This window comes from Anthonomus grandis, chromosome 13, assembly GCF_022605725.1.
Source record: "Anthonomus grandis grandis chromosome 13, icAntGran1.3, whole genome shotgun sequence".
In the NCBI taxonomy this organism is placed as follows: Eukaryota; Metazoa; Arthropoda; class Insecta; order Coleoptera; family Curculionidae; genus Anthonomus; species Anthonomus grandis.
In genome coordinates, this window is record NC_065558.1 from 4,872,806 (window position 1) to 4,888,809 (window position 16,004).

Sequence of the window (16,004 nt, forward strand, 5' to 3'; positions counted from 1 at the left end):
ATAAACAAAAAAAATCAGTTCAAATTTAAAACAAATAATATTTTAAGTCCACCGAGATCAAACCAAATTGAACTGAAAACACGTAAACACTTTATAAAGTTAAATATGTTATTCTGTCTTTATTCCACCACAATGTTTTTTTTCTTTTTTCTAGTTTTGCTTTTTCCATATTTTTTTTAAATCAGTTAATTTTTTTTGTTTGAAGTTTTTTTTTTTAAATTATTTGTAATTTTTTTGATTTAACGATAATAATATATGATGTGTTGCATGGAATGTAATTGAGAACGTAGCTGCAAGATAAAAATGTTCACGCAAGTTGTTGTTGTTCGCGGCAAAAAATCTCGTGGAATCTATCACACTCTTCTCCTTACATACAGTTTTTAAACAAAAACTAAGAAAGGCATATGTTTCAAAATTCATTTTTCTTTATATATAGAAAATACACGATGATTAGTGGGGCTTTATTCAACACATATCTATCAGACTGCTTTCGCGATGAACTTGCATCGTTATTCTATTATAGACTAAGGAACACAAAAATACATTATAGAATAACGTCTTAAATTTCTGTCCCGGTTTTGTGAGTGGTAGTTTTTGATATTTTAAATAGGTCTGAGGATCCCGTGTAAGACGGCGAAATACGTGTCACTCTATTGAATATATTTTAGATGCGACACTTATGACTAAAAGTTTTGTTTTTTGTAATTTAGGCTTGCCGCAATGGTGCCGGGCTTCAAATTTAATCTCGGTTTCTCCGGGAAATATTTTCATCATGGCAACAGCGAGGAAGATAAAGGGGACGACCTGATTTTGGAGCACGTCGACAAATTCATGTGGTTCTCGCATATGTGGAACCATCAACAGCCGCACTTGTACGACAATCTCACTTTGCTCACCGAGGATATGGCTCTTAATAGGAACTTTGCTAAACAGAATGGTAAATGAAGGGTCAAACTACATCACCTCCTTAACTATTGTGGCTATTCAATACTCTCTTTTAGTTAGATATACTTGTATGTTCTCTTAAAATTAATATAATAAATTACATTTCCAAGGTATCCCGGTTGATTCCGGATATTCCATATCGCCTCATCACTCCGGAGTCTATCCCGTTCACGATTTACTATATATCGCCTGGAAAAAGGTCTGGAACATTCGGGTGACTTCTACCGAAGAATATCCGCATCTCCGACCAGCTAGGTACAGTTTTACCATTTCTAACCTCTATTTTATCAACTTTATTAACCGGATTTTACTATGGCGATTTTAGGCTTAGAAGGGGATTCATACACAGAAATATTATGGTGTTGCCGCGTCAAACGTGCGGCTTATTTACCCATACGATGTATATAGACAGATACCCGGGCGGTAGGGCTAAACTGGACGAGAGTATACAGGGCGGAGAGCTTTTTCAGACATTAGTTTATAATCCGGTAAGTTTACAACAAATATAAGTATTGAATTTTAAGGTTTATGAAATTATAAATCATTCTTGGGGTATTACCAATAAGAATTTTTGAGAAGGAATTGTCTTGTGAGAAAGGTAACATGTATAAGTATGTTTATCCATATGTTCTGTAAATATTGTTCCTGGTAGCTTAAATTGAATTTCAACTTCCTGGAAGTAATTTCTGTTTTGTTCTAGGCAGTTGAACGCGTTTATCATTTTTTTGTCCAGATCTCTAAAGCAATTTTCTCCCATTTTCAGGTAACGAAAATTGAGTTTTTAAATGCCTGGAAGTAATTTCTTATTGTTTCAGGCAATTCAAGGCGTTTCTAATTTTTTCCAGACAGTTCAAATTAATTTTCTCTTACATCTAGGCAGCTGAAATTGAATTCCAACTTCCTGGAAGTAATCTCTCTTTTCTTCCAGGCATTCTTTAAATGCCTTTCTCATTTTTTCCAGACAGTTAAAATTAATTTTCTCTTATATTCAGGTAGCTGAAATTGAATTCCAACTTCCTGGAAGTAATTTGTCTTTTCTTCCAGGCAGTTTATCATTTTTTTTGCAGATCTCAAGCAGTTTTTAAATGCCTGGAAGTCATGTTTTATTATTTCAGTCAATTCAAGGCGATTCTCATTTTTTCCAGGCGCTTCAAATTAATTTTCTTTTACATTCGGGTAGCTGAAATTGAATTCCAACTTCGTGGAAGTAATATGTCTTCTTCCAGGCAGTTGATGCGTTTATCGTTTTTTTTTGCAGATCTCTAAAGCAACTTTCTCCCATTTCCAGGTAATGAAAATTGAGTTTTTAAATGCCTGGAAGTAATTTCTTATTGTTTCGGGCAATTCAAGGCGTTTCTCATTTTATCCAGGCGCTTGAAATTAATTTTCTCTTACATTCAGGTAGCTGAAATTAAATTCCAACTTCCTGGAAGTAATTTGTCTTTTATTCCAGGCAGTTGAACGCGTTTCAAATTTTTTCCAGGCGCTTCAAATTAATTTCCTCTTACATTCAGGGAGCTGAAATTGAATTCCAACTTCCTGGAAGTAATTTCTCTTTTCTTCCAGGCAGTTGAACGCGTTTATCATTTTCTTGTCCAGATCTCTAAAGCAATTTTCTCCCATTTTCAGGTAATGAAAATTGAGTTTTTAAATGCCTGGAAGTAATTTTTTATTATTTCAGGCAATTTAAAGCATTTCTCATTTTTTCCAGGCGCTTCCTGCAAGTATATTTTTTTTTTTTCAGTCTATTAAAGGTGTTTCGCATTTTTTAGGCTTCTTAAGTTATTTTCCTTCATTTCCACAAACTTTATGATGACTTTATTAGAGGTCGAAATGTTGCATTTGAACAAAATAGCTTTTGTTGTTTAGACCCTGACCCTGCAAGAAAACTTATAGGTGTTTAATGAAATAATTCAGAGAATATGTATGCAAATTTTCAAAATTGTATTTGGTCTAGTTTTTGAGTTATGGGCATTTTGTGGAACTTTTCGAAAAAAAAAATATTTTTTTTTAAATATTATTTTTATTCTCAACCCTATGTCCATTTTTCAAAAAACGCTGAAATAGGTGTCTAATGAAATAATTCAAAGAATATGTATGCAAATTTTCAAAATTGTATTTCGTCTAGTTTTTGAGTTATGGGCATTTTGTGGAATTTTTAGAAAAAAAAAATTTTTTTTTAAACATTATTTTTTTTCTCAACCCCATGTCCATTTTTCAAAAAACGCTGAAATAGGTGTCTAATGAAATAATTCAAAGAATATGTATGCAAATTTTCAAAATTGTATTTCGTCTAGTTTTTGAGTTATGGGCATTTTGTGGAATTTTTAGAAAAAAAAAAATTTTTTTTTAAACATTATTTTTTTTCTCAACCCCATGTCCATTTTTCAAAAAACGCTGAAATAGGTGTCTAATGAAATAATTCAAAGAATATGTATGCAAATTTTCAAAATTGTATTTCGTCTAGTTTTTGAGTTATGGGCATTTTGTGGAATTTTTAGAAAAAAAAAAATTTTTTTTTAAACATTATTTTTTTTCTCAACCCCATGTCCATTTTTCAAAAAACGCTGAAATAGGTGTCTAATGAAATAATTCAAAGAATATGTATGCAAATTTTCAAAATTGTATTTCGTCTAGTTTTTGAGTTATGGGCATTTTGTGGAAGTTTTTGAAAAAAAAAATATTTTTTTTTAAATATTATTTTTTTTCTCAACCCCATGTCCATTTTTCAAAAAACGCTGTAATAGGTGTCTAATGAAATAATTCAAAGAGTATGTATGCAAATTTTCAAAATTGTATTTGGTCTAGTTTTTGAGTTATCGGCATTTTGTGGAAGTTTTTGAAAAAAAAAATATTTTTTTTTTAAACATTATTTTTTTTCTCAACCCCATGTATATTTTTTAAAAAACGCTAAAACAGGTGTCTAATGAAATAATTCAAAGAATATGTATGCAAATTTTCAAAATTGTATTTGGTCTAGTTTTTGAGTTATGGGCATTTTGTGAAACTTTTTGAAAAAAAAAAAAATATTTTTTTAAATATAATTTTTTTTCTCAACGCCATGTCCATTTTTAAAAAAACGCTGAAATAGGTGTCTAATGAAATAATTCAAAGAATATGTATGCAAACTTTCAAAATTGTATTTTGTCTAGTTTTTGAGTTATGGGATTTTTGTGGAACTTTTTGAAAAAAAAATTTTTTTTTTTTTTAAATATTATTTTTTTTCTCAACCCCATGTCCATTTTTCAAAAAACGCTGAAATAGGTGTCTAATGAAATAATTCAAAGAATATGTATGCAAATTTTCAAAATTGTATTTGGTCTAGTTTTTGAGTTATCGGCATTTTGTGGAAGTTTTTGAAAAAAAAAATATTTTTTTTTTAAATATTATTTTTTTTCCCAACGCCATGTCCATTTTTCAAAAAACGCTGAAATAGATGTCTAATGAAATAATTCAAAGAATATGTATGCACATTTTCAAAATTGTATTTGGTCTAGTTTTTGAGTTATGGGCATTTTGTGGAACTTTTTGAAAAAAAAATATTTTTTTTTTAAATATTATTTTTTTTCTCAACGCCATGTTCATTTTTCAAAAAACGCTGAAATAGGTGTCTAATAAAATAATTCAAAGAATATGTATGCAAATTTTCAAAATTGTATTTGGTCTAGTTTTTGAGCTATGGGCATTCTGTGGAACTTTTTGAAAAAAAAAATATTTTTTTTCTAAATATTATTTTTTTTTCTCAACCCCATGTCCATTTTTCAAAAAACGCTGAAATAGGTGTCTAATGAAATAATTCAAAGAATATGTATGCAAATTTTCAAAATTGTATTTGGTCTAGTTTTTAAGCTATGGGCATTCTGTGGAACTTTTTGAAAAAAAAAATATTTTTTTTTAAATATTATTTTTTTTTCTCAACCCCATGTCCATTTTTTAAAAAACGCTGAAATAGGTGTCTAATGAAATAATTCAAAGAATATTTATGCAAATTTTCAAAATTGTATTTGGTCTAGTTTTTGAGTTATGGGCATTTTGTGGAACTTTTTGAAAAAAAAAATATTTTTTTTTAAATATTATTTTTTTTCTCAACCCCATGTCCATTTTTCAGAAAACGCTGAAATAGGTGTCTAATGAAATAATTCAAAGAATATGTATGCAAATTTTCAAAATTGTATTTGGTCTAGTTTTTGAGTTATGGGCATTTTGTGGAACTTTTTGAAAAAAAAAAATATTTTTTTTTAAATATTATTTTTTTTCTCAACGCCATGTCCATTTTTCAAAAAACGCTGAAATAGGTGTCTAATGGAATAATTCAAAGAATATGTATGCAAATTTTCAAAATTGTATTTGGTCTAGTTTTTAAGTTATAGGCATTTTGTGGAACTTTTTGAAAAAAAAAATTTTTTTTTAAATATTATTTTTTTTCTCAACGCCATGTCTATTTTTCAAAAAACGCTGAAATAGGTGTCTAATGAAATAATTCAAAGAATTTGTATGCAAATTTTCAAAATTGTATTTGGTCTAGTTTTTGAGTTATGGGCATTTTGTGGAACTTTTTGAAAAAAAAATATTTTTTTTTAAATATTATTTTTTTTCTCAACGCCATGTCCATTTTTCAAAAAACGCTGAAATAGGTGTCTAATGAAATAATTCAAAGAATATGTATGCAAATTTTCAAAATTGTATTTGGTCTAGTTTTTGAGTTATGGGCATTTTGTGGAACTTTTTGAAAAAAAAAATATTTTTTTTTAAACATTATTTTTTTTCTCAACCCCATGTATATTTTTCAAAAAACGCTGAAACAGGTGTCTAATGAAATAATTCAAAGAATATGTGTGCAAATTTTCAAAGTTGTATTTGGTCTAGTTTTTGAGTTATGGGCATTTTGTGGAACTTTTTGAAAAAAAAAATATTTTTTTTTAAATATTATTTTTTTTCTCAACGCCATGTCCATTTTTCAAAAAACGCTGAAATAGGTGTCTAATGAAATAATTCAAAGAATATGTATGCAAATTTTCAAAATTGTATTTGGTCTAGTTTTTGAGTTATGGGCATTTTGTGGAACTTTTTGAAAAAAAAAATATTTTCTTTTAAACATTATTTTTTTTCTCAAGCCCATGTATATTTTTCAAAAAACGCTGAAACAGGTGTCTAATGAAATAATTCAAAGAATATGTGTGCAAATTTTCAAAATTGTATTTGGTCTAGTTTTTGAGTTATGGGCATTTTGTGGAACTTTTTGAAAAAAAAAATATTTTTTTTTTAAATATTATTTTTTTTCTCAACCCCATGTCCATATTTCAAAAAACGCTGAAATAGGTGTCTAATAAAATAATTCAAAGAATATGTATGCAAATTTTCAAAATTGTATTTGGTCTAGTTTTTGTAAGTACAAAAATTAATTTAAAACTATTGGAAGACATCAAAAATGAGGGCAAAAATCCGCAAGTCATAATAAATTCATCCAAAACGCTTTGAATAAGTTTGTTGCAAACATGAAAAATAGCAAATCTCTAGAATAAAATGACAATTTGATTAAAATGACTGAAATATAGTTATTAACCCCTTAATTTTTTTGCGTTACAGGGTATTAAAATCTTAAGAAAAAAATCGTTTCTTCTAATACAATAGCGTTCCAAGGTATCTAAAAGAAATCCTGATGACCTCCTTTCCCAGATAAAAATCCTTATAGACCAAATTATATAGATTTTTTTTTTTAATTTTACTCTAGATCAACATATTTATGACCCACATGTCAAATTATGGCAACGACAGACTGGGTCTGTACACCTTCGAATCCGTAATAAAGTTTCTACAGTGTTGGACGAATATAAGACTGACATCGGCGCCCCCTTTGCAGTTGGCCGAGAATTATTTTAAGTTGTACCCCGGAGAGGCGGATCCTATTTGGGGGGTAAATATACATTTTATTTAAATTTGCTAAAAAGGTATTTTAACATTTGAAATTATATAACACTTTTAATTTAAGAACCCTTGTGACGACGTACGACATCAGAAAATCTGGTCGAGGCACAAATCCTGCGATTCGCTGCCGAAATTCTTGGTGATCGGCCCGCAAAAAACCGGAACTACGGCCCTGTACACTTTTCTCTCGCTACATCCCGCTATAGCGAGTAATTTGCCCAGTCCGACCACTTTTGAGGAAATCCAGTTTTTTAACGCGCACAATTATTTGAGAGGGCTGGACTGGTGAGTGAGTTTTTTTCAAATCTAATGCTCATTTTAAATCCTTTAAAAGTTCTTGTAACTAAGACTGAAATAATTAAACAACTGTCTTTTTTAATAAACGTATGCTTTCAAAATGGCTAGCTTTCCGACTATGAAGATAGTATAATTAAATTGGAAAAATTAATTAAACTTTTATGTAAATCGGGGGAGAAAAACCTTAACCATAAAAATTTAGACCGGCATCTTTGCTTTCCCCGTTTTCAAAACTATTTGAGAAAGTGTTAAAAGGAAGAGTTGTTCAATAAATTTGATGCTCTTTCTGAGAAGCAGTATGATTTTAGGTGGGAAAGTCAACTCAAGATGCAATAATTAACTTTACTTATGCATCTCGACCTTTCTAAGGCCTTTGATAAGCATACGTTAAAATACAAATATGCCCAGCCAATGAGAGCGCTTCGGCATCCGCGAGGGCGTGGTATGCGAACCGCCAAATTCAAAATAGGAAATTTTCAATGTATGTAGAGTTTGTCTATTCATATTTATTTTTAATTAGGTTTTTATGATGCGTATATATTTTAGATGAAGAAAAGTGCGATATGCATTAAAAACATTTAATAAGAAGATAATTTAGCTATTATTAGTAAATGGATTATTTATTTTTTTTTAAATATTTACAACGTGTGATCAATTATTATTTTAAAAATATTTTATAAATACTTGCCAAATTTGGTTTTTATAGCAATTTATCTCTTTTATTGACGAAATTCGTTAATCATTTGGTTTAGCGGTACGTGTAAGCGCAATGTATGAATTATTTAATTATTATTGTTAGTTAAATATTAAAAATGGGGTGATACGAAATTGAATTGGTGTGTAAAGCTGATAAATTAATTGGTTAATAGGTGGATGAGCAGATAAATAAAAAAGTTAGAAAATAAAAATAAATGGCAATTAAATTTTTCAACAATATACAGTGAACATTTTAAAGTTCGCATTTTTACATATCTCTATGTCATAATTCTAATGTGCTTCTTAGTAATATAATAATTGTCAATAGTTATTTGAAAGTATAATATTATTTTAAATTGCCCACTACCACTATACATATTCTATACATTATACTTTAGTGGTTGATATAAAGTATATATATGGTTGGAAAAAAAAGCTGGAGAAAGGGTAAATATGACTAAAAAGTCAAAGTATAAGAACAGAAAACAAAAAAAAAACGTAGAAATTATATTTTAACTTTGTTTATTTCAAATAATAAAAATCTATACATTTATTTGTTATTTAAATATAATAATTTATGGTATTTTTAATATCAACAACCTCAAAATTAAATGCAAAGAGGCTAAATGTATTAATCTGGAATATAGTATGTAGACTAGCACTTCTTTAGCTTATTTGTCATCTCTGCTGGTCATGTATTCACAGCCCAAACCATTCAATAGTTTTTTTGTAGTAACATGAAAAAAATATTACTGCTCTGTATACATTTTAATTAATAAATATATACTCACAGAGGACCTTCCCCCTCGTTCCATGTCAATTTCAAGTTAATCCAATTAGCTTTTCTGCACCCTAAAAAATATTAAAAACATAGCAAAGAAAATGTAATAGAATATTATTAGTTGAATATTAACATACAAAATAAGCTAACATTTTAGTCTTAAAATAAAAGATATAAAAATAGTTATACAGAAACCAACACCTATGACGTCTTAAAATTTGTTTTTACAATTTGAAACCTACACCAAATTAAGCCTTACAAAAACTATACCTAGTTATGTATATGACCTCTTACATAAAATTTGTATTTACAATTTGAGACCTGCACCAAAACCTTACAAAAAATATACTTAGTTATATTATACTGATTATACAACACAAAATACCATATAAAATACCACATTCTATTTTTGTTAACTTCACAGCTATACAAACAAAAAAATAGCTACAATTCAAATACTATCTAGCCATTAAATACACAAAGAAATCTAGCTTATTTTTTATTTGGATAGTACATTTGTTTTTCAATTTTTCTTTTCTTTTCAATGCCCTGAGAATTTTCTTCCTCCACCTCTTTATTTTTAAATTTGTTGATTACAGCCATAAATCTGGAAAATGCATTTTTATCTAAACTTCTACCACAGCTACAAATTTCTTGCATCCTCCTGATAATTGATTTGGCTAGTTGTGGGTTGATCAACAAATAAAACATTATTCTTTTCCTCTTCACTCACAGTTGGGGAACCTACAACAAACTCGCTCCTCTGCTCAAAAATGGCTACAGCATGTATATGCTTACAAAGTACTGTTTTGACAGAATTTTCTGGACACTCACATCTGTATTTATGAAAACATATTTTACAGTTTGTCAATATTATACTTCCTTATCAAGTATGCAAGGTCTCCTCTTGTTAGTAGGTTTAGTCTTTGTATTGTGTTGTTCTGAATTTTCCTGGCATCTTGAATTATCCTTTCGTTTGTCACTCCTGCAGTCAATTGCCCAACTACAATATTTTCTTCAGCCTTGGACAACCGTCTTGTTCTTAACTCATCCGCATGTCCTACACGAGTTTCCACAAATTTCACAGCAACTGATCCTATAGGTATTAAAATTATGAATGAATGTAACTACCTATATAAAAAATAATAAAAGATTACTACCGCTTGTTAAAACTTTTACTAAAATCCTTGAGGGACATGTTCTTGGAATGCGAAAGCTTCCCCCAGACTTCTCACTTTTCACTTTGCATGCGCTATTAAATCCTAAAAGTAAACACAACAAAACATACTTATGTATGTTTGATAATGATAACTAAGACTTTGTACAACCTCTGATATCGCTTCTGTTGCAATTGAAAAAAATATGTGTTCTTCCCCATTCTTAAACTTGTTTCGGATCTGACAAGCATAATCTACTTCCCTATTATCTTGTGCCCTCCAAGATGTGAATTCTTCAAAATTCCTAAAATTTAAAATTGATTCTTTGACAGTTATATGGTGAATATCAAGCAAATGTTTGTTTAAACAGTTAAAATATGAAAATGTCTGGATATCATTAGTACACATTGGACATATAATGTGTTTTATTTGTTCCTTCCCAACAAATTCAGGGTGAAACTGTTTCCAATGTCTGTTTCTGGTAGATGTGCTTGAAAAATCCTTATCACAAACTTCACAGATTGCATTTTGTTGACTGCAAAATAAATAATTATTCAAATTAGAACTAAAAAAATTATATGTATCTTACCTTAGTGATGCCATAATTGTCTAACAGACAGCAACAGATAAGTGCAAATATTGGTTTAAGTGGAAGGAAATTATGCACTAAGAAACACTGGCAAGTTTATTGAAAGGTAATGAAACTCAAAACTGTTTGTTTTTGAGCCCAAAACCAGCACATATATGGATTGTTGTATAGATAATGGAGTAAACACTCAACACTATACACTATGAATTTTCACTCAAATAGTCGCAAAGTTGATATAATTGTTGATAATTAAATCAATTGTTAAGAAGCAAGCAAAGCAAATAAAATCTGCAATCTAGGTTAAGTTAAACAAAACCAATCCGTTGATTTTCAATTTCCTTAGCTAATCGGCAACGAAATTTGACGTACGAACTTTCACAAAAGGATCAGCAGTGCTGCTCCACTCTCAATTTCTCTGATTGGCTGGGCATATTTGTATTTTAACGTATGCTACTTAAGGTGATACGGCGTCCCACTACTTTCTTTTAGGCAAACTGGAATAGGCAAAGTCCTTAAGAAATGTTACTTGGCAAATAGAATGTAATTTGCGAAAATTGACTGTGTTTACTACAAACACCAAAAGTACCTAGTGCTTCAAGCCACAAATTTTTTAATTTAAACTGGCTACATCTAACACAAAAATATTTAATTTAATCCTCACCTTTCGACACCTAGTTAGGATTTTACTATTGGATAGGGCTTATAGTATGGAAGAATTCTACGAGGATGCACTTTAAAATTTGACTTTATGTTGCTTTTATTGTGATATTTGTTAATGTAAGATTAATTCTTTTATTTAATTTTTGTGGTTTTGTACTTAATGGTTTCTATTTATTTGTATACCAATCTTACTTCGTCAACCCAATTTTTAATTGTTCTACTAAGAAAGCACTTGAATTTTATATGTGAATTTCAATAAACAAAATACTAAATAAATATATATGTATATAAAAAATCTACACTAAGGAATCAGAAATTACCTGTAGATGATAATAGCTAATGTCTAGATAATGTGTATGATAATAGCATAATTTAAAAAGATTTACTATACAACCTGCTGACAAGAGTAATTGTAAACTAAATAACAAACTGGATGAACATAAATTAAAAGACTAAGGGGCATTCCACAAGAGCTTGAAAATGAAGATTTATAAAAAATCGGTCTTAAAATGGATTTAAATGATCACATTAATAAAACAGACATAGGAAATGTTAAAGAATACAGATTAGACAAATAGGAAACAAAATATCGAGATAGAATTAAGAATACTAAGGTGACAACAGAATTTTTTGAAATATTAAGTTGACTTAAACCGAAATATTTTATGAAAATAAGAAATTAAACTGCAGGTATAAGAATAATATACCTAAATATTAATTTATCAATTATTAAAATTAAATATTTTGGGAAAAATAGCAGGTTTTGCTGTTGACACTGCTGTTTCTACAGGCCAAATACATGGATTAACTTGAAAAACTTAGTGGAAAATGACTTTCAAAAATTAGAATCTTAATTTCAAATCAATAAACTTACATTGAATTTTAAATTATATAAAAACCAACTACATACCTAACTTCGGTTCATTGAAGATTCATAGTAGCGAAGAAATCCATGCAAGGATTTTATTGATTTTAATTTTGTACGAAAGTCGATAAACGAAACACAACAGTTTTCGAGTAGTATTTTAAAAGATTGAAAAAATCCTGATACTGTCAAAGGCTTTACAAAAATCTAAATATCATGAAATATCGTAGGGACCATTTGAAAAATGGTCTCTACAAGTTTTTTTGTAAATAAAACAGTATTCGAAATATTAAGTGATTTTTCAATGTATTAAAAAAATCCTGGGGCTTTACAAGAATCTAAATATCTTGAAAACTCTTGCAAGCATTTAGTTGAGTTTATTTTTATATAAGAGCTAATTAGTTTCTTTATCAAAAAGGTTCATAAAAGTTTCCTTGTAAATTCAACAGTTTTCGAGTTAATGAGTAGTTTTTCAAAGGATTGAAAAAAATCGTGATACGGTCAAAGGCGTTACAAAAATCTAAATATTTTGGAAAATCATGTAAGGATTTTATTGATTTTATTTTCATATGAAAGCTGATGAGTTTCTTTAGTACAGACATTATCATATAATATTCAGATGTAGGTAATATTAGGGCCGATAATATTGTATTTAGTAAAATTAGTATTATTTAAATTTTAAATATTGTTATTACCTGACAAAGATCGTTTCAGGCTTTTCGTGAATATGAGTTTTGATTTCTTCCTTTTCAAGGGAACCTAAAGGTTTGTCTGTTATAAACAACGTATCCCTCAAATATTCTTTTTCTGGAGACGCATGTTTTGGGTAATATACAATTATATTGTTTTAAAATATCCAGAAATATTTATTAAACCAAAATTAAAGTTTCGATGAAAATAAAAAATATATAAAACAAGAAATAATTTAAATGATCAAACGGATTTTATATGTAAAACATCAACGTGACGCTCTCTAATGTATTTTGCTCCAAGGATATTTAATTGTTTAGCCCATACATTTAAGGGAAATTCAAAGTTTCTTTCTATTTAAAAGAAAGCTGTATTAATTTATTTTGGATAAAAGATGTTTGTGTAATAATCTAATCAATTTAAACTATGTAAGATAATTTTGATACTCTTGAAAATAATGAGTTTAATTTTTTGATTCTTTTTATTTACAGCTAAAACAAGTGATGAAACTAATAAAAAATTTGAACCTTGATTTTAAAGTCAACAAAGAGCAATGTTTTGTATTTAATTTTAAAATTTGGAAGATAATTATTGTAGTTTCAAGTTTCAGATAAACGTATTTTTATTACTTTTATCATCTTTATTTGCTTCTTAATTACAGGGACAGTAAAAAAAAAAGATTTTAATTAATATTTGAAAAAAATGCTCCTCGACGTTTTATCATACAATTAACCATGTTTTAAATATATATATAGGTACATGAACTTCTTTCCGTCAGAGGCGAACTCCTCCACCCGCTACTATTTCGAAAAAAGCGCGACGTACTTCGACGGCGAATTAGTACCGAAAAGGGTGCACGCCCTGTTGCCGCACGCTAAACTTATTACCATATTGATATCGCCGGCTAAAAGGGCGTATTCGTGGTACCAACAGACTAAAGCGCACGGCGATATTATTACCAATAATTATAATTTCCATCAAGTGATCACCGCTAGCGATACGGCTCCGAAACCCCTGAGAGATTTAAGAAATAGGTAAGCATGTTTATTTTTTTCAGTTTTTTCGGAAGTTTTCTTTTTAATAGTTTTTGTACTTTTGTCTTTTTCAGTAGCTTATTAGTTTAGGTTTTCTTCTTATATTTGCGCTTTATTTACTAGTTTTATGTCCTGGATTACCCCGTTTATTTGGGCTGACTTCTGACAAAATAATAGTAATAATAATTCAGCATCTTCAGACCAAAAACTTATTTCATGTTATGCTTTTAATAATAATCTACAGGGCTTTGATTTAATAAAGCATAAATTCAAAAAGAAGAGGGATTTCAACAATTTTTTTTAAATTCTCGGACGCGTCGATTGCTGGGCATATTCTGAAATTAAATGTACCTGTGATGTTAACAGCTCTACAATACCCCAGGCAATCGATAAACTCTAGCCGAACATACAGTTTCAATTGTGTCTAGAGAAATATTCCTAATAACAAGATTTGTACGCGTTATTTTTGACATAAACCTAAATTAATCTAATGGATTAGGGTCGGGTGACCTAGGTGGACACTCTATTGATTAATCCACGTTTGCCTATTCACCGGTTTGGGTAAACATTATCTAGGATTCTTTTAAAATGGCACCATAGTAGGGAGATGTCTTATCCTGTTTGAAACCATTGACATCTCTAGGGAATTTTCAGCAGTGTCAACATTGCTGGAATCTGTTCTGATCTAATTATTATCAGTTCTTTTGGTCATGATCTGGCAAAACTTGTTTCTGTATTCTGGATCATTTTCTAGTAACTCTTGAAATAATTTTATAAGGATACCACTTTCCTTCTTTAATAATTTTGTTGCTGTCCAAAGCAAGCTGAATACGTACGAGGATTTTCGTGTAACGAAACCAAAATATCCAGTTTTTCATCATTAGATCAACGTCATGATCTGCCAAGATCCTTAACAGTTTCAGTCTCTCTCCACTTACAGGTTCTCTGGTCGGATATTTAGGGTTGAAAATTATTCGAACTTCATTGTATGTTCTAGTTTTCTCACCACAGTCGAGCATAATTAATATTACGATTCTCTGGGTCTCAGTTAACCCATTAGTGCATGAACTTTAATAATTGTTTTTTATGTATTTTTTTTTATGAATTAGTTAAATGACTTAAATAAGATATAAAAAAAAATACAAAAATCAACTATTAGTTTTTATTAGTATGTTATGATCCGTCCCTGAAAAGGGACTCATGCATAAAATACATAAAATTAATATTATTTAGTTCATATAGTAATTTTCGAAATAATTTTTTGGATGAAGTCCACAGTCACATTTTATACATATAAAGTTACTTTTCTTCTTGCATACTTGGCACCTTCGATCAGATTCATTATACCGAATTAAATGTCCTATATTATCAAATCTAGAGGCTTTATGAACTGGAAGCGTAGTTTTTCCTCTACTTGGTTCTTTACCATAGGACTGTAAAAAACTTAGGGCAATATACCTCCGAAATTCTAGTAAGGAGGCACAATTTGCATCATTTGGTCTTAGCTTTTTCATAAGTACCCAGCCATTTGAGATGCTTGCATCTAATAAATATGAAACTATTGGCCAATACCATTTTCGCTGTCGCATTCTTGTCCTATACAAAGCAATCAGCCCATTCATTTTATCAACTCCTCCCATGTGTTTATTTATTGTATCCAGCTATAATTTTTGGTTGTGGAATTTGTTTTTTAGTTTTAGTTTCCTTACACCATCTAGATGTGTTAACAATGTCATTACTTTCGAAGTTGGTACTCAATGTCACAACCTTCTTGTCCTTTCATTGTACAAAAGTAACGTTATCACAAGAAACAAAACTGTGGCTTTCCCTTGGTTTTGATTTCCATAAAGTACTTTCAGGAAATGGACACTTTTCCGTTCGAATCTCTCTTACCGTTTTGCCGTTGCACAAATTTTATTTTCCGAGAGATGGTTCAGTAAACTTAGGCTTGTAAAATAATTATCAAAAAAATTTGGATATCCCTGGTTAGAAGGCACTTCCGATTTATGTGGTAAGGACATAACCACGTCTCGACCAAGACCAAAAACTTTTTCTGCATCTGATTTGCCAGTGTAAATCTCAAAAGAAATCATGTATCCATTACTACTGCATAGAGCCCAGTTTTTGAAGCCGAATCTTATCGGCTTGCCCTTGATGTACTGTTTGGCATAGTATTTGCCATAGTAGGGTATCATGCTTTCATCAATTGAAAGATATTCATCCAAACCTCCGTGTTTTTTGAAATTCTCATTCAGTGAGTTCAGTATAGGGCGAATTTTGTAAAGCCGGTCACTGCGATCAATATTAGCATTATCGTTGAAATGGATCTGGCGAAGTAACACTTCAAATCTATTTAGTCGCATGC

At 29.7% G+C, this 16,004-nt stretch overlaps 1 protein-coding gene across 3 annotated transcripts in view; it reads left to right on the forward strand.

The window, feature by feature from the left end:
• LOC126744269 (bifunctional heparan sulfate N-deacetylase/N-sulfotransferase) overlaps positions 1-16,004 on the forward strand; it is a 41,859-nt gene that overhangs the window by 15,731 nt on the left and 10,124 nt on the right. For all 3 annotated transcript variants that reach the window (XR_007663096.1, XM_050451641.1, XM_050451642.1), the window contains 6 exons: positions 711-937; positions 1,056-1,200; positions 1,271-1,433; positions 6,677-6,859; positions 6,935-7,155; positions 13,361-13,639. Coding sequence is in view for 2 of the 3 variants with exons in the window: in XM_050451641.1 (XP_050307598.1) it covers positions 711-937; positions 1,056-1,200; positions 1,271-1,433; positions 6,677-6,859; positions 6,935-7,155; positions 13,361-13,639 (1,218 nt within the window). In the remaining variant the exon portion in view is untranslated. The remainder of the gene's footprint in view (positions 1-710; positions 938-1,055; positions 1,201-1,270; positions 1,434-6,676; positions 6,860-6,934; positions 7,156-13,360; positions 13,640-16,004) is intronic.